This window comes from Centruroides vittatus, unplaced genomic scaffold (assembly GCF_030686945.1).
Source record: "Centruroides vittatus isolate TY-2023 unplaced genomic scaffold, ASM3068694v2 contig_466, whole genome shotgun sequence".
Lineage (NCBI taxonomy): Eukaryota > Metazoa > Arthropoda > Arachnida > Scorpiones > Buthidae > Centruroides > Centruroides vittatus.
In genome coordinates, this window is record NW_027122260.1 from 1,134,992 (window position 1) to 1,157,308 (window position 22,317).

Here is a 22,317-nt window from a genome sequence, read left to right on the forward strand (position 1 = left end):
ATTGCTATAACCAATGTAGTTTCACTCAAGGTTAAATTATCCTGGCTTTGTAAGATGTTGTTTTACATCCTAGTGGTGGCCTCTAGCGGACATCTATGAAGTTGGTTTCTGAGGTGGTTAGATGGTCGGCGGTCGAACCACTTCATCTGATAATGTTTTTTTAATAGTAAATAGTTAAAACAAGGAAAAAATATCAAAAACTTGTTTAATTATTCTCTATTATTACATATAAAGTAAATAATATCTATAAAGTTGGTCCGACCGCCAGCCGTTGTATGGCCTCATGAAGTGGTCCGACAGCCGGCAGTCGTAATTTTTTTTTTTTTTTTTAAATAAAAAGCTATTTTATATCTGATAGTGTTTTTTTAATAGTGAATAGTTAAAAATAGGAAAATATATCGAAAACTAGTTTAATTATTCTCTTTTGTTACATATAAAGTAATTAATATTAAATATTAAATATCTCGTGGTCTTAAATTCTCCGATTTGAGGCCATATGACGGCTGATCATCGTTGATATATTTTTTTATCTTCACTCTACTGACTGTTATATAATGACCCTTCTATTTATATCATAATAAATTATTAAATATCAAATTTTCTCATTGTGGCCTGAAAAAACAGAAAATATCACATTACAGTTAGCCTGATAAAATGCAAAATATCATATTACAGGTGGCAGTTAACGTGTTAAATGAAGGTATCATATACTATCCAAGCTAACAGCTTCCTCGGCTTAGAAATGCATACCATAAAACATTTATGGTATGCATTTCTAAGATGAGGAAAGGCACTACATAGACATAGTGTAAGATTTGCTGTTGTGGAGAAGGGTAAGGTTAATCCCTCTTCTGGTCAAGATGAACAAGGGGTACAAACATAATGTGGGTGTGGTTGTCAATGCTGAAACAGTCACTTTTACATAATGAGCCATTTATTTGAAAGACAATGCTCACATAATTCCAGTCAGGAATTTCTTCACTTGGACAGAAACATAGCAAATTCAGTCTATAGTTCACTGTCATCATTTATCCACAGTAACTAGACAGAGTTTTGATCTATGATCAGACAAAGTTTCAATGGCAATTGGATGACCCTGGGCAGATTGGCTGGAAATTGCCATTGGTCAGTGGAACAAAGTGAAGCAATAAAGTCTGGGATGCGGAGAAACCAACACAGAGGACAAACAGATTGAACAAGGGAGAAGTGACCACTTTTGTCGTTAAATTTAAAGAGGATTTTTTAAAGGATTTCTCCCCGAAATTCTGAATTTGATTGGTCCTGATTTTCTCTCTCCATCTCCTGATTGGTCTTTTCCTGTTTCCAGGTGAAATTAGATGACCAGATCAGATGCAGGAAAGATCGCTCTATGTTAATCATTTTGACATGTTTGTTCAACTTCATCCACAAGTGTTGATCAAACTTTGAAACTTTCACATGTAACTCACTTAATAAAATTTTCTTTTAAGAGACCTTAGAATTTTTTTGTTTTTATTACTTTCAATGCAATAGTTTTCTTTTAAAGGAATGCTACATTTTCTTATTTATTTCCAAATTTTGTCATGTCTACAACATCTGAGTTAAAGCTCAATCTTTTCAATTGATTAGAACATCAATTTATTCTAAACATTCCAACCCATTATTTCACATCAACTCATGACCTTGCAGGATCAATTGTATTGTTTATTTTGTACCTTCATGACAGATCTATTTCACACATTTTTTATTTTCCTTACATTACAATCTGAGACAACTCAAGTTGATTTAAATCTTATACATTTAATAAAACTAAGTGAAAATTTATTTATAATATTTTCTGTCTTGATGTGAAAATAGTTGACATCACCTTGTTATAACAAAATATTTTCTTAAATGAATAGAATTTTTGTACATTTAATGAGAGATTCAGACTTTGTCCAGGGCCTCACAACAGTCTATGATTTCCTATGTAATGATAAGGACCCTATTGATAGGGACAACACATCTGATATTACAAAATACTTTTTACCTGAAACTATGAGAATCACATCAACTGATACAGTAAACCCTATAAGATAACCTTTATAGTTATATAGCTGATTTTACCCATTTTCACCAGATGCAAGAATTAGGTTCCCCCTTTTCCAAGGCTAAAAAGAGAACTTTTAGATGGGTCTAAAAATATGTTCGATTTCCCGCAAAAACACAAAAAAACACATCTAAAATAGTACAGTAGAAGCAAAGTTCTTCAGGGTAATCTTTAACCCTCTCCTCTGTGGGGGAATTGTCAAAAATCCCTTCTTAGTGTGCATTCTTATGTGTGCATTCACTGTGTACCAAATTTCAACTTTCAGCTCCTAACCATTTGGGCTCTGTGTTTATTATTATTATTATTATCATTACCAACCTGTCTCAATTATATTATAAGATAATAGAAGTGTTAACTTAGATAATTTACTCTGTCTTTTTGTAGCAATATAGCTTGTGGCTACATTCTATGTTTATTTTATTTTTATTTTGTTATATCTTATTTTATTTTTATTCTAATTTTATTTGTAATTTTCATTATGATCTTGTTCTATATTTAATTTGAATTCCATGTATTTTATTGTAGGTTAAATTCTATTCTCTTTTTCTTCTGTGTTCTGAAGTTGGCTACTTAGATAGCCAAAATGTTTGATTAATAAATAATTTTGCTGGTAAATGTTTATGAATGGTTTAATGATGATCAAAATCATTTTATAAGTTAAGAAATTTTTGATTTGAAAATTAAAATTAGTTTCATATGAAAATTAATTTTATTTAAAGCTTAAAATTAATTATTTAAAGCTTCCAAATCCATTATCATAAAACTTGCACAGTTTGAAGCTTATATTAAATTTAATAAAATTATAATAAATAAATTAACTGTTAGGTATAGTTATTTAGTCTTTTTAAGTGTAATTGAATGAAGAGATTGAAGTTTATTGTAATAGTTAACTATGATTTTTGATAATTTAATGTATATACAACCTATAAATAATATATTAAGGGCGTGTAAACAAAACTATGCACAAAAATCAAACTTCTTTATTTTTATAACATGATTATCTAGGAACACAAAAATTGGTAAAATTAGATTCTGCTGTTTCTAAATTATAGAATCTAGTTTGCAGTCAGTGACTTTTCTGATTTTAGTCTTGGTACCAGCCATTAGAATTCAAAAGTGCTCTGAATTAAATTGGCAGAGTTTGGACTTGATACATTGTTTCAGTTCTGCTTCATTTTGTACATCTGGAGCTAGAATCATTCAGTTGATCGCAGCTGAAAAACATTTGCAACATTGTTCTTTTTGCTGATATAATGGACTCTATATTTTTCTAGTACAGAAACTGTGTCTGTTGTATAATGTGCAATTGCAAGGTCTGGCCAGAAGACATACAGGTCATCTGAGTGGTGTTTCTTAAGGAATGGGACCAGCCTCCTCTTAATACATTCTTTTATGTATATTTATTTCTTGATGCAGAGGTGAGAGGATGCTATGAATTCTTGAGATCTTCCTTTTGGACTGTTTGTTACCCCTTTTTGAGGAAATTTTGCATGCTGGTCAAATTTTACCTCCGGAACAACCTAAACCCCCATCCTTACAATAGTATATGTTGTTCCCAGCAGTCACTTCTACCAAGGATAAAATACATTGTCAATAATGATGCATGTCTATTTGAAGCCTTGAAATTGCCCCATGCAAAGAAACAATTTGAAACAAGTCATTTATTTGTTTATTTTGGAACTAAATTTTCACTTCTGAAGGACAACATTTTGCTTGACTAAAATGTTTTTAACATACTGATGAGTTATTTTAAATTTTCTCCCAAGTTTTCCTGGACTGTCTTAACTTTTCTGATCTCTTCTATTTCAAAATAAGCCCTTTTGTTATCTGTTGTTTTAATTCTCTTTTCTTCACTTTTTCCTACCATTTTCCAGCTTTTCTATGATGCTGTAAATTGTTATCCTTGCCATTCTCATATCCAGAAATTGCTTATATCCAGAAAATATCTGTGAAACATCTCCTTTTTTCATATTGTTTGTAAAATTTCCAACTACAATTCTTCTTTGCATTTCATATACATTTGAAATATTGTTTGCCATGACAACATGAATTTAAATCTACAGTGTCTGAGCAACAATCTATGTAGCATATTTTCATATTTATTTTAAAAAGATGCCAAATATACCTGTCAAAATTGAGCAGATTTTTAGTTTACACACTTATATAAAGGATGTACTTATAAATGATTAGAGCAATAATATAATATATTTTCAAAGAAATTTCAGATGAAAATCAGAACTGCGAAATTGCAAGGAAATTTATCAGATTTTTATTTGAATAATAGATAGATAGAAGACAAGACATGGCCGAACCATTAGGCATAGCCGGAGGAGGAGAGGGTAATAGCGTAAAGAGAGGGGTGGGGTTAGAAGGGTGGGGTGGGGATAAAGGGGGTGAAGGGAAAGAGGAATGGGATCCCATGATGCCGGCATCGGGGCCGTTTATTGAACACAAAATAAATACAAAAAGAACACAATGAAACAGGTTACATTGATATCCAGACAAGAATACAAAAATAAAAACAAAAGATCGCGTGAGGCTCTAAATACCAGTGCCATGCGGACTGGCTAGAAAGGAACAAAAAGCCCATAAGGGGATGAGCGGGTAGGAGAACAGCCGCGCTGGCAAGGCACCAACTACCCAGAACAAACAGGAACCGATGGGGCCGAGGGAACAGAAAATGGCCCAGACCCGCGTAGGGAGACGCGATTACAATGGGTAGCGCGAAGATGAAGGCAATGCCGATACAGTACCAATACACAGTGGCAGGAAGGGCAGGAAACAAGGAAAACCTTCACAGAGGAGGGAAGGAAATAGGATACCGTAGAGTACAAGAGGGCCGAGAGCACAGGGGTTGGCCCAAGCTCACGAAAAGATTTTAATATCTTTCACATACTTATCGAGGGCACTATAAAGATTTTTATTACTGATGAGATTGTCCGGCTTACAAGGCCAAGGGATGGTTTCTTCACAAGCTGCGGCAATGAGAGTTCTTCTCTCCCTATCATAGTTAGGACAGTCATAGAGAATGTGATTACTATCTTCCCAAGTCATGGATGAACAGGAGCACAGGCCGTTTCCTTTATTTAGGAAGCGAACAAGGTAGCTTCCCATATTACCATGGCCCGTAATGAGCTGGGTAAGTTCGTAGGTGGGGACAAGATGGTGGTAGTGTAGCCTTTTCTTGACGGAGGGGATGAACTGGAACACGGTCCTCCCGGTTGTACTACTCGTCCATTTGTATTCCCACTGGTCGATTATATAGGAGTGCAGCTGCCTAGAGACCCAGCACTGCGGGATCCTATTGTAGGCACAGTTATTTGAATAATAGCAATAACATATGCTTCATGAATTATTTCAATTATGAATTTATTATCCTTATACATTATGCCTTTGATAATATGAACTAAAGAAGGCTTTAATTAATTTTAATAAAAGAAATACTTTTATAGATATACATTTTATAGTATGAACAGGGCTATGGAAAGGCAAGGGCAGAAGGGGCATGTGCCCAATGTGAAATTCCAAAATTGTTATATGGATAAACTAATAAATTCATAGAAAATTTGTCACATATGAGTGTGAAAAATTATGTTATCATGTGTATTTGTAATATAATATGCATTATATTAATAAAAAGTATTTTTTTGTGATTTTTAAATTTGTAACAAACTAATGAAAGGCTTTTCCAAAAGGTATACCATATTTAAGTTTGTCCCTAGTGCCAAAGGCTCTAGTCATGGCCCTGATTATGAAAAAGAACATTTTTATTCATAAGTATAATTGCAAAATATATTTATTTATGATAATACAAATTGCATAAAATTAAACAATAAATATTTTGCTTATTTTACTTAGTTGCTCCTATTATGAGAACTCCAATTACTCAAGCAAAAACATGGAATGATAATCCAGTCAACTTAACATGTATTGCAGAAGCTATTCCAAATGCTACAATAACATGGTGGTATAATGGTCAAGAAATTAAAGAAGGAAATCATTTATATGTTCAGTATGGAAAATCTTCTTATAGTAATCTTTTGGTTAGTATTTAATATTATATCTTTATTATTGTTATTGTTTTTTAAAAGAATGTTAATCCTGAAATGTGCCTTATATAAGAAATTCTATTAGGGTAGATGTACCAGTTTTGGCCAGTGTACCAGTTCTGGCCAGAAAACAAATTTAACTTAAAAATATAATCACCACATATTCAAATCTGTCCAATGAAACAAACTTTTATTGTTAACTGTTCACACAGTTAACAATAAAAGTTTGTTTCATTTAGTGATTATATTTTTAAGTTAAATTTGATTTTCTGGCCAGAACTGGTACTACACTGGCCAAAACTGGTACATCTACCCTAGATAAATTTTAGAGAAAAATTATTTTTTCAAGTATCACATATCCATAATGACAATTACAACTATATGATGTCTGAATGAAAAAATTTCTTTTGCAAATATTCAAAATTTTGTTAGTGTTCTTAAATACAACCAGTACTAAGTTAATGATCTAGACTTTACAGGAAAAAATTGATATTTTGAGATGTTCAAATAATCACATCAAAAAGTTTTATTTTGCTGTTGTGAAGAATCTGGATTCTCAGATCTAATATAAGTAGTTTTGATCAAGCAATCACTTTTGTCCCCACTTATGCTAAATCATTACATATCTGGACCATTCATAATGTCATAAATTGAGGTTTATTATATGGTCAATGTTTTCTGATTCCTACTTTAACAAATCAAATAAAATCAGTTCTAAAACTACAACAAACTATTGTTATATTTTATTGCTTTTATTTTATAAATATATTACAATTTCATAATATGTTAAACTGTATATTTTTTATGCATATTCTGTACATGAAATGTTATATTTCTTTGTCTTAATCAATTACCAAGAGAATTTACTATATTTAGGAATATAGTAATGTCTATTGCCATGATAATTCGAGGGTTGGATTTCATGCCGATCTTTGGATAAGCAAGAGAAGAGAAAATTATCATACAGGTGTTAAATTACGTATAAATATCGCTATAATTGCTAGCGCTTTCAACGAATCTATTTTCATCATTGTCAGGCAAATAAAAATGTTTAAAATTCTTTTTCGAACAACAAAGATTTTGATTTAAAACGAACGATTATTAGTCCTTTGGAACAAAACTAAACTTAAAACAACTAAACATAAAGAATTTAAAATGACATATGCATGTGACAATGCACATATGCTATAATTTGCTGAGAAATGGAGCTAGAGATGATGTTTTAATCTTTTATACAAGTTGACCCACATAGCAGGCAACTCAAGCATGGGGGAGTTGCACGGATTTAGTAAAACAGTAAGGAGGGCCTCCCAAATATATACCAGGCTCCTGTTATCACAATGCCTGAGCATCACCACATGGTCCCACAGCAGGGTGTGTTGGTGTTGTAACACCATCCTTGCTAGTTCAGCGTTACACCTGCCTGTCCTGATGGAATGCTGGTATTCGGAGATGCAGCAAGATAACATTCTGTTTGTCGCTCCTATGTAGTGGACGTGAATACCAGAAGTTGTGTTTTCCCAACAGGATAGAGTACAGTAGAGCGTCGAAAATCGGAATCAGTTGGGGACTGGGGTTGTTCCGATTAGTCATTTGTTCCGATTACCGACTTTGTACAAAAATTATATTAACCTGTCCAATGTTCAAACTTTTCTCCGTTGCGTGTCGCTTCGTGTTGAATTTTCGTCGATTTTAAGCCTAACGAAAATTTTTATAATAATAATTGAGGCTATCGTATCGTTAAAAATTATTTCTTCATTTTGTACAAACAAAATAAATATATTGAAGAATATAAAAAACATGAAAATTATACTTTAGAAGTAAATCTAGTATCAAAAATGTTCGATTCAGCACGACACAGTCCGACTGAAAATCGTTCTGATTACTGGCCATTCCTATTACCGACGTTCCGATTAACGACGCTCTACTGTATATCTCAGACTAGATTCATTGAAAGCACTAGCAATTATAGCAATATTTATATGTAGTTTAATGCCTGTATGATAATTTTCTCTTCTCTTGCTTAGCCATGATAATTTTGTTTTTATTTAAATTAATAATTAAAACAATGATTATTAATAAAATATAGCACATAGAATTGCTACCTTACAGATAAAAATATAAAATAGTACTTTAAAAATTTTCTATTTATAGGTTAAACCATCAAGGCATCTATCTGGTGGAGATGATGTGTATGGGCCATATCAATGCAAGGCAGAAAATCCTCATGGTAAAAAAGAAATCATAATAGAATTAAAAGAAGCAAGTAAGTGTGTTTTTGTTTATATAATTGTTTTTAATATACACAACATGCAAACCAAAAAGTCAAAATAGTCAAATCAAAACATTCACACAAAAATTCAGATTGTTAATACAAATTGCATTTTTGTTATTTTCAAAAACAGAAATTTAATTATTTTAAAAATGAAATTTCAGGAATCATCCATTATATTTTGTCATCCTTGATTCCTTATTTCTATTTTGGATTATCACTAGAATATAATTAAGCAATCAAACTTGCAAATAGAATATTATTCAATTTTAATTTTGAAATAAAACATAAATATTGCTTAATATTTATGTTTTATTATGTAGACTAATTACACTAGTCTACATAATTTTCAGAACAGCTACGACAGTGATTTTTTTATAATGTATTTTTCATGCTGAAATGGAAAGTGTGATCAGAAATGCTCTATCATGTCACGTTATTTAGTTATTTGACTTTAGGGGCAGTCGGATGTTCAATCCCAGCCCATGTAAAAATGGCAAACTTTGACTTGTTCCTCTTGTGGTGGTGCACATTTTAACGTGTTTTTTATTTAATTTTTCAGTCATAAATAAATTTTTTATTTAAAGTAAAGATTTTGTCAAAAAAATTCTCAAATTTAAAATTTCAATTTCAAAAGTCAACATTTTTACAATCAACACATTTTTATATTTACATTTTTACAATTCAGGAGTTTTGGAGAAAAGGTACATTCAGATATGAGTAAGATTGCTGACGAAAGAACAGCCACCTGATTGGCATCAGTTTATAACCTATTTATTCCAGCACCCACGCTTTAGCCAATGAATTGTTGACCATGAACAAAAAAGACGTGTTATCAGTCTTTGAAAACGCATTATCTCAGTGGAATTCTGCTTCATTAATTGTTCTTTCTTGAAGCCGTTTTTTCTGGTAAAAGAAGTCTAATTTTTATGTGTAGTTTTTCTTTAATCAAAGTTATTTTGATAAAATCCAGTACTGTGACATAGCATTCCAGTAGGCAGTAAGGCACATCTTTTTGTTTAATTCCTTCTTGCATGTTATCTAATATATTATCCCCTTCCAAAGAAAACTGCTTTTGTTTTTTGTTTTTCTCCATTTTTTCTTGTGAACTTAAAAAAAAAATAAACTGTAGAGTAATAACATCATAATGAAAACATAACTAAGGATTAAAATTAGCATTACCAGTTAAACTAGATATTAAAACTAATGTTGCATCTTAATTGATTTGATGAAAGAATCAATATGCAAGATGTTTGTTGTTTGATAGGATAAGCAGTACAATTTGAGAGTGATTTGCCAAGGAGAGATGCTTTCTGGGAGAACTTTTTATGGGAAACTGGACCTTACTTAGATGTTACAAACATGGAGAAAACCCAGAAAACTTCATGGGGCTAGCCCATTGGCAAGGTGCAAACCCACAACAAACTACCAGGATTTAATGATTTTATCCAATTAGCCATTTGTGGGTGTGATTCAGAAGTGATGAATAAAACTTTTTAATCTTATTCTTTAGAAATTTAAAAAATCTTAGAAAATTATTCTTTAATCTCTTGTTAAATTTAATAATTGTAAATAAATAACAAGAGATGACAGCGTAACTGTCTACCTCCTGCCAAATTACTTAGTAATTGTTTAGCCTTGACAGCTCAATAAAGGAATCCAGTTATTCATTTGACTGGATTGAATGTTTGGATTACAAATCCCTTTAACAGAAAATCTGTGTTAAAGGAATTTCTAATCCAAAATATTAAATATGTTAACTTATTCCATCTATTCTATATATTGTTATCAGTGATGATATTCAAAATATTTAACAAAGGGTTCGCTAGCAGAAAATTTTTCGCTGACAATCACCGACGGACGAAATGGAAGTTTTGGCTAGAAATAAATACAATACCTTTTCTTGCGATATATCTAATAATCAGTGGCATATTTGGAATGTAACGAGCCCTTGGCGAAGACCAGGTATCACAGGTATCAATAGTATATTAGTGTTGTCAACCTTTTTTTTCTTTTCTTTTTTTTTTTCTTTTTTTCTTTTTTAGGCAGAGAAATTTTTCACACTGAATTGACTACTCATAGTAGACAGATGTCATCATCTCTTGTAATACAATATCCTTTTTATTTCGCTGTCCATAGCCCAACACATCTTCCACGGCCATCTTGTATTATCTCACGCGCGTGAGATTGTGGGATCTCTCTTATGACTGGATCTAGTTTCAAAAACTCTCTTGAATTGATCGCGATTAAACCTTGTTTCGGTCGAGATTGAAATGGTGAAGAGAGATCGCACCAAGACATAGTCCCCGACCTTGCTCACAATCTAGATTGAAATGCTCGGTGTGAACGGGGTATAAGGTTCTAGTTTAGTAGTGTTACAGAGTATAATACGTATATTTTAATATATTTTTTAAAAGAAACAAAACCACTGAGAAATGTTCTGTGTGTTGAATAAGATTCGGAAAACTGAAAATTTTAACAACGGGTTCGGCCGAACCTGTGCGAACCCGCTGAATATCACCACTGATTGTTATATAGTAAACTCACAATGACATATTTGAAGATTGCTAGTTTTGAAGAGTATAATTAAACTCTTTAAAAATTTTTCTCTATTTATTTAGAAGTACCTGCTGCTCTTCTCCAAACTAGAGTAATAAAGAAAACAGCAACTACTATTACATTTATGCTTGTGGGACCAAGAGATAATGGAGGCATGGCAATTCGTGCCTATGTGGTAGAATTTAGGAAAAAAGATGAACCTCCTGATGCTAGTGTGCAGCGTGAATGGAGTGAAGGTAATATGAATAATTAAGTTATATAATATCATTATAAGTAGACAATGGTATATTTATTAGATTAATTAATCAAATAAATATATATGTATTGTCTACATGTAATAATATAGATTTCAGATTAGACTAATAAATTATTATATTTAAACAAAACATAATTATGAATAAATATAGCATAATGAATTAGAAAATAAGTGTGAGATTTCCTGACATGGAGAAGTTAGAGATTAATCCCTTTTCTGGTCAAGATGAACAAAGAGTGCAAACGTAATGTGGGTTGTTGACACTGAGACAGTGACTTTTACATTACAAGCCAGTTATTTGGAAGACAATGCTTACATAATTCCAACCAAGAATTTCTTCTCTTGGGCGGAAACAAACGTAGAAAGTTCAGTCTATAGTTGGCTATCATTTATCCAAGGCAATCAGACAGCCCTGGGACAGACTGGTAGAAATTGGCATTGTTCAGCAGAACAAAGATAAAGTCTGAGATGACAGGGAAATCAACACAGAGGACAAACAGATTGAACAAGGGAGAAGCAACCATCTTTGTCCTTGAATTTTAGGGTTTTTAAAAGATTTCTCTCTGAAATTCTTAATTTGATGGTCCCAATTTTCTCTCTCCATCTCCCGATTGGTCCTTTCCTGTTTCCAGGTGAGATTAGATGACCAGATTAGGCGCAGGAAAGATTGCCCTCTGTTAATCAATTTAACACCTTCATTTGATTTTGTCTGCAAGTAGTGATTGAATTTTGAAACTTTTGATCATATCTCATCTGGTGATATTTTCTTTTCAGACATCTAAGAATTTTTTTATGTTTTTATTACTTTTAATGCAATAGTTTTCTTTTAAGGGAATGCTACATTTTTTCATTTATTTCCAAATTTTGTCACGTCTTCAACATCTGAGTTAAAGCTCAATCTTTCTGATTGATATTCTAAACATTTCAACCCATTAGTTTGCATCAACTCGTGACCTCACAGGGTCAACCATATTGTTTATTGACAGATCTGTTTCACACATTTTTTATAACAAAATATTTTTTAAATAAATTGAATTTTTGTACATTTAATTTGGGATTCAGACTCTGTCTGGAACCACATGTAAGTGATTAAGTTTATATTTTTTCAAAAATACTTATTGTCTGTTTATTTTTTCTAGATACACCATACATTTTAGACAATCTAAAACCTCGTGTTGCCTATCGATTTAAATTTGCTGCGAGAAATGATGTAGGTATCGGAGAATGGACTGAAGAAATGGAAGAAGTAATGCCTCCAGAATCATATCCTGAATCTCCCAGATTTATTACACCTGGTGGGAATATAAGCAGATATCCAGATAGATTTGAAGTTCGGTGGACTGTTCCTCAGGATAACGGAAAACCTATTGACTACTTTCAAATTAGATTTTTTCAGGTTATTTATTTATAGTTTTATCATTTTTTATGTAATTTAAAATATTCTTTTTTAAATAGATAGTATATTAATCTTATTTAGTTAATTTTCATTATAATATTCCATTTTTGTATAATAATAAAATCTAATTTTCATTTACAATATTCTCTGTTATAATTATATCATATATAAAAATTTACTGTAAAACATAATCAGATTAATTATGGTTAGCTAGCACTATCATACATACAGGGTGATTCAAAAAGAAATTGAACTTACTAATATTTTTTTTTTCTTTTATAATTAACATGGTATATACATACTCATAGGACAACTTACAGAGTTTTTCCTTTTTTGGAACAGCCCATACTGTTTGTAGTTCTTTCCAATGACACTAAGTGACTAATGGTAAAAAATGGCTTCTTTCCAGATAGTGTGTTTTATGACATGAAATTCATGAAATCAGAGTTTATAATGACAATTTGTTGCATATATGCAAAGGTAAGAACAGGTAACATCAGCGGAATGGATGAAACAAATTCAAGAAGCATTTAAATGCAGTCCTCAGAAATCAGCAAATCAAGCCAACACCCATCTTGATATTTCACAACCTGCCAATGTGAAAGATGTTGAGGAAAATCTTCATTTGAAGCCTTATAGGTTGCAGTGGCTTAAAGGATAATGAAAAAACTTGGTGCAGATAGTTTTGCATTGACATATAAAAGATGATGCATTTCACGATTAATTAATCTTTAGTGATGAGGTCAATTTTCAATGTCACATTTGTGGTACTTGAGAACAAAAAAGTGAATTTGTTTCATGCCTCAAAGGAAAACATTATGGGCCTTTCTTTTTCTAGGAATCATCAATCTCTGGATGTACTCTAGATTTGGATTATGCTTCAAATACAAGAAGACTGTTACAATTTCATTTTTCAAAAAGATAGTGCACCATTACACTTTCATAGCAATGTTCATGATTACCTGGATACCAAACTCAAGCAACGATGGATTGGACATGCATCAGCTGGAAACCTAGAGTTGCTGTGGTGGCCACTACAATCACTGGAATTAACCTCCTACAATTTCTTTTTTGAGGGGATTTTTAAAGGATACAGTGTATCAACCCTTATTGCCTAGGAACATGACTGAGCTCAAAGAATGAATCCAAGCAGCTATGACAAAAATCAGTAAAGAAATGCTGGACAAGGAGTGGGTGAATTGGATTATAGACCAGATATCTATCATATGACCAGACATACACACACAAAACATCTGTGCCTGTATATACTGATATGTGCCATTATGTATTGTGTTTAATAAAAGAGGAAACAGGATTTTTCTTAAGTGTCAATTTCTTTTTGAATCACCCTTTATATAGTTTTGTTTGAAAACAGTTATATATTGATATATTAAACAAAAAATGTCACACACTTGTAATTTTAAAACTCTTGATTAATTTAATTTGAAACTGCCTTTCAGAATGATCTGTTTTGAATTCTCTATGTAAGTCTTTAACCTGTTCAATAAAATTCATTTTTATTAGTGTTCTTGGAACTACTATGTTAGAATCTTCCTCAAAGTCAATTTACCTACTTATAGTGATAAACTTGTGAAAAATCTGGCTCTATATTAGTCATATCTATTTTCAGACTCACTTTTGCAAAGATGTGTTTCAAACAGTAAATTTTGTGAAAATATTGCCTTTAGTGATGAAAAAAAATTTGATCTTGATGGCTTTGATTGGGCTTCATTTTTTATAAGTATGACCTACAAAAAGATCCACAGTTTCTTTCTTGTCAAGTTCAGGATAGATGTTGTTTACTTAAAATCTGGACTGCTTTTACAATATAAGCAAAATCAAGTTTAGCATTTGTTTTTGCATTTGCTGGAATCAAAACATTCTTGGAAATAATCTTTTGCCATAAAGAGATGAGCTGAATAATGCAAACTTTATATTCCAGAAAGATAATGCACCTCCTTAGTCCACATTCAACTGCAGTTAACAGAGAACATTAACACATTGAAATGGCCAGCATAAATTCCTGATCTCAACCCAATAGAAAATCATTAGGGTGATCTTGCATGCATAGTGTATAGTACTGGAAAGCAATATAACAACAGCAAGGAACTGAAAGCAGTCATAATCTCTTCTTAGAATAGTATTTCCTCTGAACACCTGTTTGCCCTAGCAATTACTATGGCTTCATGTATTACATGAAGACAATAATTGAAATTGTAATTATTAAACAATGTAGTTTTTATTTTTTATTTGTAACATTTCTAGTCATTTGTAAAGCAGACTTAAAACTTTTGTCCAGTTTATTATTATAAAAAAAAATAATTTTAAATTGCTGTATTACTTTTTGTAAATATATTAACAAGAAACAGTGAAACATTAATATATACAGTAAAGCATCGTTTATCCAAAAGCCGGTTAACCGAAAGCTTTCCAGTCGGACTGTGTCATGCTAAATCAAACATTTTTGATACTAGATTAACTTCTAAAGTATAATTTTTTTTGTTTTTATATTTTTCAATATATTTATTTTGTTTGTACAAAATAAAGAAATAATTTTTAACGATACAATAGCCAAACACCAACCAAATGCCGAAATTCTATCGGGCTAGTTTAAGGCTAATTACTAAATAAATTACATAAGCAATTTGACTTTAGAGGGAGGAGTTAGGCGCCATCTCGTATTAACATTAATAATTATACAATGTTTATAGATACAATAGATGTTTATAAATACAATATATGATGTTTATACATACAATATTAATAATTATATGATGTTTATAGATACAGTAGCCTCGATTATTATTAAAAAATTTTCATTAGGCTTAAAATCGATGAAAATTCAAACACGAAGCAACACGCAACAGAGAAAAATTTCAACATCAGATAGGTTAATATATTTTTTCATACGTAATCGGTTATCTGAACAAGCCCAGTCTCCAATTGATTTGGATAAACAATGCTCTACTGTAATTTCATTTTATAATAGGAAACAATTTGTTGTAAACAATTAATTTGAAGAATATTCATTACTATAATCCATATTTCTTTAAAACTGCAAATATTACTTGTAAATAAAGAATGGTAAACATTTTTGATTTAAATTAAAATATAAATTTTTATAATGTTAGGTTATAAGAGAAGGAAATGAATGGAAAATGATTGGAAAGGCGAAAGAAGAAATAATTAATGATTGGGAAAATGCACCACGCTACGAAATAGTTTCACTAAATGCAAATTCCCATTACAAAGTTGAAGTTAGAGCTCATAATCAAATAGGTTTTAGTCAAGATGCTACAATGATTTTTCAAACAGCAGCAGGTAATATAACAATATATTTAAAAATATGTTAGTATTAGTTGTAAGTTTATGTTGAATGAAATGTATTGCAAATCCAATCCTTTGCTTGTATGTACAAACTGCACCACCTTAAATTCACCTCTATATTTGCACCATTCAATTAAATTTTATTTAATATTATGTATAATTACAAAAAGTTATATTATTATATTTAATATTTAAATTAAAGTACTTAAAGTAGTATTACAAAATTTTATTTTAATAAATGAAAGAACTCTGATGATTTTATTGCAAAACTTTGAATTTTTGAGTTCATTTATTTATTATGTTAAATGTTATTAAAATTAAATTATTTTTATAATGTTTTCATTAGTTACAGTAGCACTTAGATTTTTTACTGAGAGATCCAAGATCAAATTAGTATGGGCCCTCACAGTTTCAAGACATGAATTGAGCTGGATCTTTCAATGTTTGCAATTCTTAACTACCCAAATGCATAATGTAGATTATCCTCATTAAAAAAAAACATAAATGCACAATAATTATATCTATAATAAACTAAAATTACAAAATTCTTACTCAGTAAATCTTTAATAATTTTTTATATTTTACCTTAAAATTATATATAGACATTTTTTTATATTATTAATTTTAGATTATTAATATAAATACAGTATCTTTAATTATAATATTTTATATTTATTAAGCATTTTAAGAAATATATAACCAGAATCATGTCAAAAATATTTGTTGCTTGGATGCAAAATCTGCATTTCCAAATTTTGTTGTATGTTGCCATTTGTTACTTTAAATCCTTTTCTTGGTCACTGTGCATTCTTTACAATTATAATTGGCATGATTCTGCATAAAATTATTGTAAATAAAATTTTTAATTCAGTTGGTTTATTTAAAAAAATAAATGAATCAATATATCATTAAACCATATTACTTATTTTAAAATTTGAAAAAAAAAATTAAATTTATTCATTACTTTAATTATATAAATGAAAAAATATATTATTCAGATATAATAATTTAAATAAAACATTAATATTTTCTTATAATTATTCTAATACCCAGATTAAATCAAGTCTTTAAGCACTTGCACTGGGTCCTTCTTCATATTGGCTCTTTTAGTATCACTTGTGTGTGTTTTGTATTGTATTTTGAGTGTTGTGTGCTTCTTTTTTCTTTTATTCTAGATCCCAGCAAAGGGGCACAAGGCTTCCCATTCAGCTCTTCGGGTACATTACGTTGCCTTTCCAATATCACTCCTGCTAAATTAAATAATCCTGCATGTTACTGAGTAGTAAAGATTTATATAAGTCTTTACTATATGCACAACCTTGCACATATTTTTTTATTAATGCTAGGCATGCTTATACCAATTGCATGTACTAATTTACTAATAATATAACCCTAATAACTTTGCATGATTAATTTTCATCTTTAGTAATCAGTCTTAGAATTAATATTAACTCTATATTAATTTTTATAATTATATAAATTAAGAATTTAATAAAATTATATATTTTTTTTATTTACAATTTATTAAACCTATACATATGTTAAAGATAATATAAATTTTTTAAATTTATATTTTAACATTGATAATTTTGTGCAAAAACTGTGAATAAACGTTTTTTTTTTTTTTACAAATATTTATTTTAATAAGCAGTGTTTAAGATTAAATCAATATATATTTTGGAACATGCAATTTATTCTAATTTAAAATATTTCTAAATATTTAAACTTTTTCAGAGTGTTTGTTATACTGTTTTGAATAATCAAGCATGTAAATCTTAGACAGTTTTTAAACAAGTATTGATAATATTCTAATATAGAATCAGATTTTAAGATAAAAAGTTTGATTTCTTGTTATTTTAATTATTTAACTGCATATGCTATTACATTTTTTTTTGTTTATGTGTGTATGTATTTGATAATATACATAAAATAATATTGATTATGAATAAAATCATTAATACATAATGCATTAATGATTTCATTCATATTATTACATTTAAAGGCATGTAAATTGCAAAATATTTGTCTTTATTCTCTCCAAGTTTACAATAATTATGTTAATTTTAAAAGCTTTAATATATTAAGTTATTTCCTTATGACATGTCACGGCATAAGTATCATGAGAGAGAATAAGCATTTCTTTTCTCAAGAACTAGAACTTCATTCTTTCTCAAAACTAGTGTATATATAGTTTTAGTCTCAGAAAAGCAATAATGCTAACTTACTAAAACCTATTATTTCACAGATGGAAAAGAATTTAACCAATATAATAGATATAAATGAACAAAACATAAACTTGTTAAAAATAAATTATTAAAAATAGAAATTTATGTTGCTTTTTCAGGTATCCATATGTTTTATTATATGTAAAAATGTTTTCAGTCTTTTTAGATGAGATTTTTCAATTTAAATGTTGTTGAAAGCATTAATCCTCCTTTGCACGTGAATATTTATTGTCTGTCATAGTTTAATGAAGTTTCATTATAGCAGCTGTTGTTCTTGTCCAAACATAAGTGACATTGTGTTTATTCAAAATCAAAAAAAGTTGATAAGTATTTATTACTTTTCAAATTAATTTTCCAAGGAAAAAGATGAAAATAAAGATATTTTGTTTGTCTTTTGACTAAGACTTTCTCTCTCTGCTAATCAGAAACTACACCAGTATAATAAGTCCTATTTATAAAAAAGATCCAAGTAGACAATATAGAAATAAAAAAGTAAGACATTAAGGACATAGAGGTAAAAAGAGTGAATCAAGTATAAATTTATCATCATTCCAATAATGAAGAATTTTTTATTGATTCAAATGTTAAAATTTAACAATGGAAATAGGCTATCATGTGATCATTTTTTTTACAATAGTAATATTTGTTATTCCTAATAAGCATTTTTTTCATATACACTCAAACCTGTTTTTGTGCGGTCTTTTTTTTGTGCGATTTTTTATACGTGCAATGTGTTATGTGCAATTATTTTTGTGCAGTATACCAATTTGATTGAAATTCATATACCGCACACAAAAAATCACACAAAAGAAATCGCACAAATAAAAAATCGCACAAAAATAGACCGCACAAAAACAGGTTTGAGTGTATTTTTATATAGTCTCATTTAAACTACTATTATTCTTTTGAAAAGTAATTTATCTTGTATGGTCTTATTCTTTAATTCTATGATTTATCTCATTCATAATTTTTCTGCTGATTTATATTTATTGACCAAATAATCAATTTATGATCAACCATTATATCATAAAGGTTGGCATAACTGCACAAACTGAATCTAGTTATCAATCATATTAAATCCTGAGACTTTGCATTCAGTTAGATAAATTCATTAAAGAACAAAGAATAGTCCAAGACTATAACAATTCCTCATATTATTTTTATGTTTTTATTGGTAAACAAGTATATCTGATTTAGATCTATTTTTGTCTATAGATCAAAGTGTGTATATATGGAATAGTTGCCTCTACTACACTATTTAAACAAACTAGAGTAAATTTTTCTTGTTGTACTGTAAATTGTATTAATCTATTCTCATAAATGATTATTTTTCCTATAAAACTTGAAAAATGATTAAAAATAATATAACTCATGGGCAAAAAGTAGTTAGTTAATATTTCTATGTTTGTTTATTTATTATTAGCACCATGGGTATCACCTTTGACACTTTAATTTTTTTTTCTAAAAATATTGAAAGAAAAGAAGTTTAGTTATATACGTATGGCCAATTTATAAAATGTTCAAAATTGTTGCTTGATTTTGAAACATTCAAGATCAAGCAGTGAAACATGCAATGTTCTCATAAAATAACACTACTTCAACTATTGCCGTGGAAAATGTGAACAGTATAAATGCTTTATAAAAGTAATACAAATATTTTCCAAGGAATCCTAACTGAAATCCCTAAATCTTCAGTGCATACAAAATAAATGACAATACCATTGTATTAAATAAACATCAATAACACACAAATTCTGTAAACTGGCAAACATCTCATTTCAATAATCTTATGAATAATCATCATAGTATAAGCATAATGATTTTTTACATAAATTGAGAAATATTGTATGGAATGGAAAAATACATCCCAATTATAGGAGGAAACTATCACAATTACATTTCCACAAAACCAACATTTCTTATATTTTGATAACACAAAACTACAATGCTAGATTTCCTAAGATTTAATGTCAAAAAATTATTAAGATGATCATCACTGTATTAAATTACTGAACATTAAACTGTTTCAAACCATTAGGCATATCTGCCAAAAGAATTATATTATTCACATAGGCCAAAATGTTAATTTGCTCAATACCATCACCTGTTAAATTATTAATTTTGTAAATCAAGACATTGAAAAAATGCTTAAAAAAGACAGGAATTATGACATATCCCTGTTTAATCTCAGAATAAATATAAAAAGGAACACAAATAATTATGTTCAGATATAATCATATTAGAATTAGCATAGAATTTCACTGATAAATTCAGAAACTTGCAACTAATACTGTGACTTAAAAGTTTTCACCATAATAAAATTTCTACCAATACTACTAAAAACTGCTGATAAATTAATAAAAAATGCATTCTCTTCATTTCCTGTTCAACACTGTATTGTAAAATATTATTCAAAATAAAGTAAATTCAAATTAATTTTTTTATATAAAATTCTACGGAAAATTTCTGAAATACTACATAGAATCATTATCCCTTTATAATTAAACAGATTTAATTTAACTCCACTTTTATTAATTAAGACTAAAATAGAAGTATTTCATTGAATGACTATTTCTGAAGTCCTATAAATCTAATTACACAAATCTAAAAATATAAGGGAAAACTAAATTAACTTGCCATAATTAGAATGGAATACTGTCAATACATGCACTGTGAATTTCTGACTAAACGGGGGGATCAGTTAATCCCATGTCAGGAATAGTCTAGGGTCTGTTTGCATGTGGGTGGTGGAGTTAGAGGCAGAGATGACATGTGACCTTATAAAAACTGTTTATTATAGTAGTTAATTGGCTTACATGTATGTTGACAGGAAGTTTGTCATTATGAGGTCACTCGTCAAAGTCCATAGTTGATAGGAGCCCAGTCCTTTTAGAAGAGTTGGAGCTAGACAAAATGTTGATAAAGCCTTACACAAATGTTTCATCATTGGCCCAGGGCAGAGATGATTATGATAAAGTGGCTGGTCAAGTTGAGCACTTGTCAACTTCCATAAGCAACAGGATAATTCATAATGGAAGTGACATGGATTAGTCGTGCATTGAGACTGTGGAAAACTGCATTTTGAACTTGAAATTCAGGGTTTTTATAGTTTTTCTCCCTCAAATCTCACCTTTTGATTGGTTCTAGTTCTCTTGTTTAACTTTCCAATTGGTCTCCCTTTTGTCTCCAGGTGAAAACTGAGAACCATTCCAGATGGATTTTGACCAGGAGATGTTGATAGAACTTAGAAACCTACACTTGTATTTAACCTGTTATTTCCTTTCTCCTGACACCTTAGAATTCTAACACGATGTCTTCCTGCTGTCAATTCCTTTTCTTTCCCCCCATTTTACTTCACTTTGATGTATTATTTACGAGCACCAGTGTCAAAGTTCTCTCTCCGGTTCAACACTAATCTATTTTCTAATACATGTAGGAGTCACATCTGGGACTCACCTGTTTACCATCACATCGCATTTGTTTTTATAACAGAATATTTCTCTTACATAAGTTTTGTTTCAGTTTTCTTTTTTGCTTTAACAATTTTAAAATTTTATACAATTAATACAAATTTTGGATTGCGGCTGGAACCTCACACTACCTTACCAAATTTCGTGAAATTGAATGCCTTGGAAAGTTTGGTTGAGTGGATCCAGCTATCTCAAATAGCGATTGAAAATTACTAATATCTACCAAACAAGGTAAATCTAAACAGAACAAAGCAGAAAAATGTTTAAACCAGTCGTTCATTCCTAATCTGACTCTTCTGACAGAAGTTAAACCTATAATTCAATTGTTTGCATAAACTCTAAAAAATTTTGTTATGACCAACTTTTTGCAATCTGGCCAAAAGTAATTTTTTTTAAATGTGCCATCTTTTAACCAAAATGACAAATATTCTATGATTCCTATCATTACAAGTCATTTTACTATAAAACCAAGTTTTTACGTTACTTCTATACCTGTTTTCTTAATTTCTTGATTTCTTGAAGAACAATTTTTTTTAAGGCTTTGGGTTTTTTTATTGCTATATATATCTTTTTAACTTGTATTTCATTTGTATTCTCAATATAAGTAAATGTACTTTTGAATTCTAGCAAGGATCTTATTTTACAAGATAACATAATGACTTGTAAAGTAATATTTGAGCATACATAATTGTCTA

General features: G+C 29.8%; 1 protein-coding gene across 7 annotated transcripts in view; it reads left to right on the top strand.

Moving 5' to 3' along the window:
- LOC136977668 (fasciclin-2-like) overlaps positions 1–22,317 on the top strand; it is a 170,240-nt gene that overhangs the window by 121,290 nt on the left and 26,633 nt on the right. For 6 of the 7 annotated variants that reach the window (XM_067273203.1, XM_067273206.1, XM_067273205.1 and 3 more), the window contains exons 9-14: positions 5,927–6,111; positions 8,272–8,383; positions 11,011–11,184; positions 12,344–12,600; positions 15,732–15,921; positions 17,103–17,144. In XM_067273203.1, the coding sequence (XP_067129304.1) occupies positions 5,927–6,111; positions 8,272–8,383; positions 11,011–11,184; positions 12,344–12,600; positions 15,732–15,921; positions 17,103–17,144 (960 nt within the window). The remainder of the gene's footprint in view (positions 1–5,926; positions 6,112–8,271; positions 8,384–11,010; positions 11,185–12,343; positions 12,601–15,731; positions 15,922–17,102; positions 17,145–22,317) is intronic. The other variant, XM_067273204.1, reaches the window with a different exon arrangement.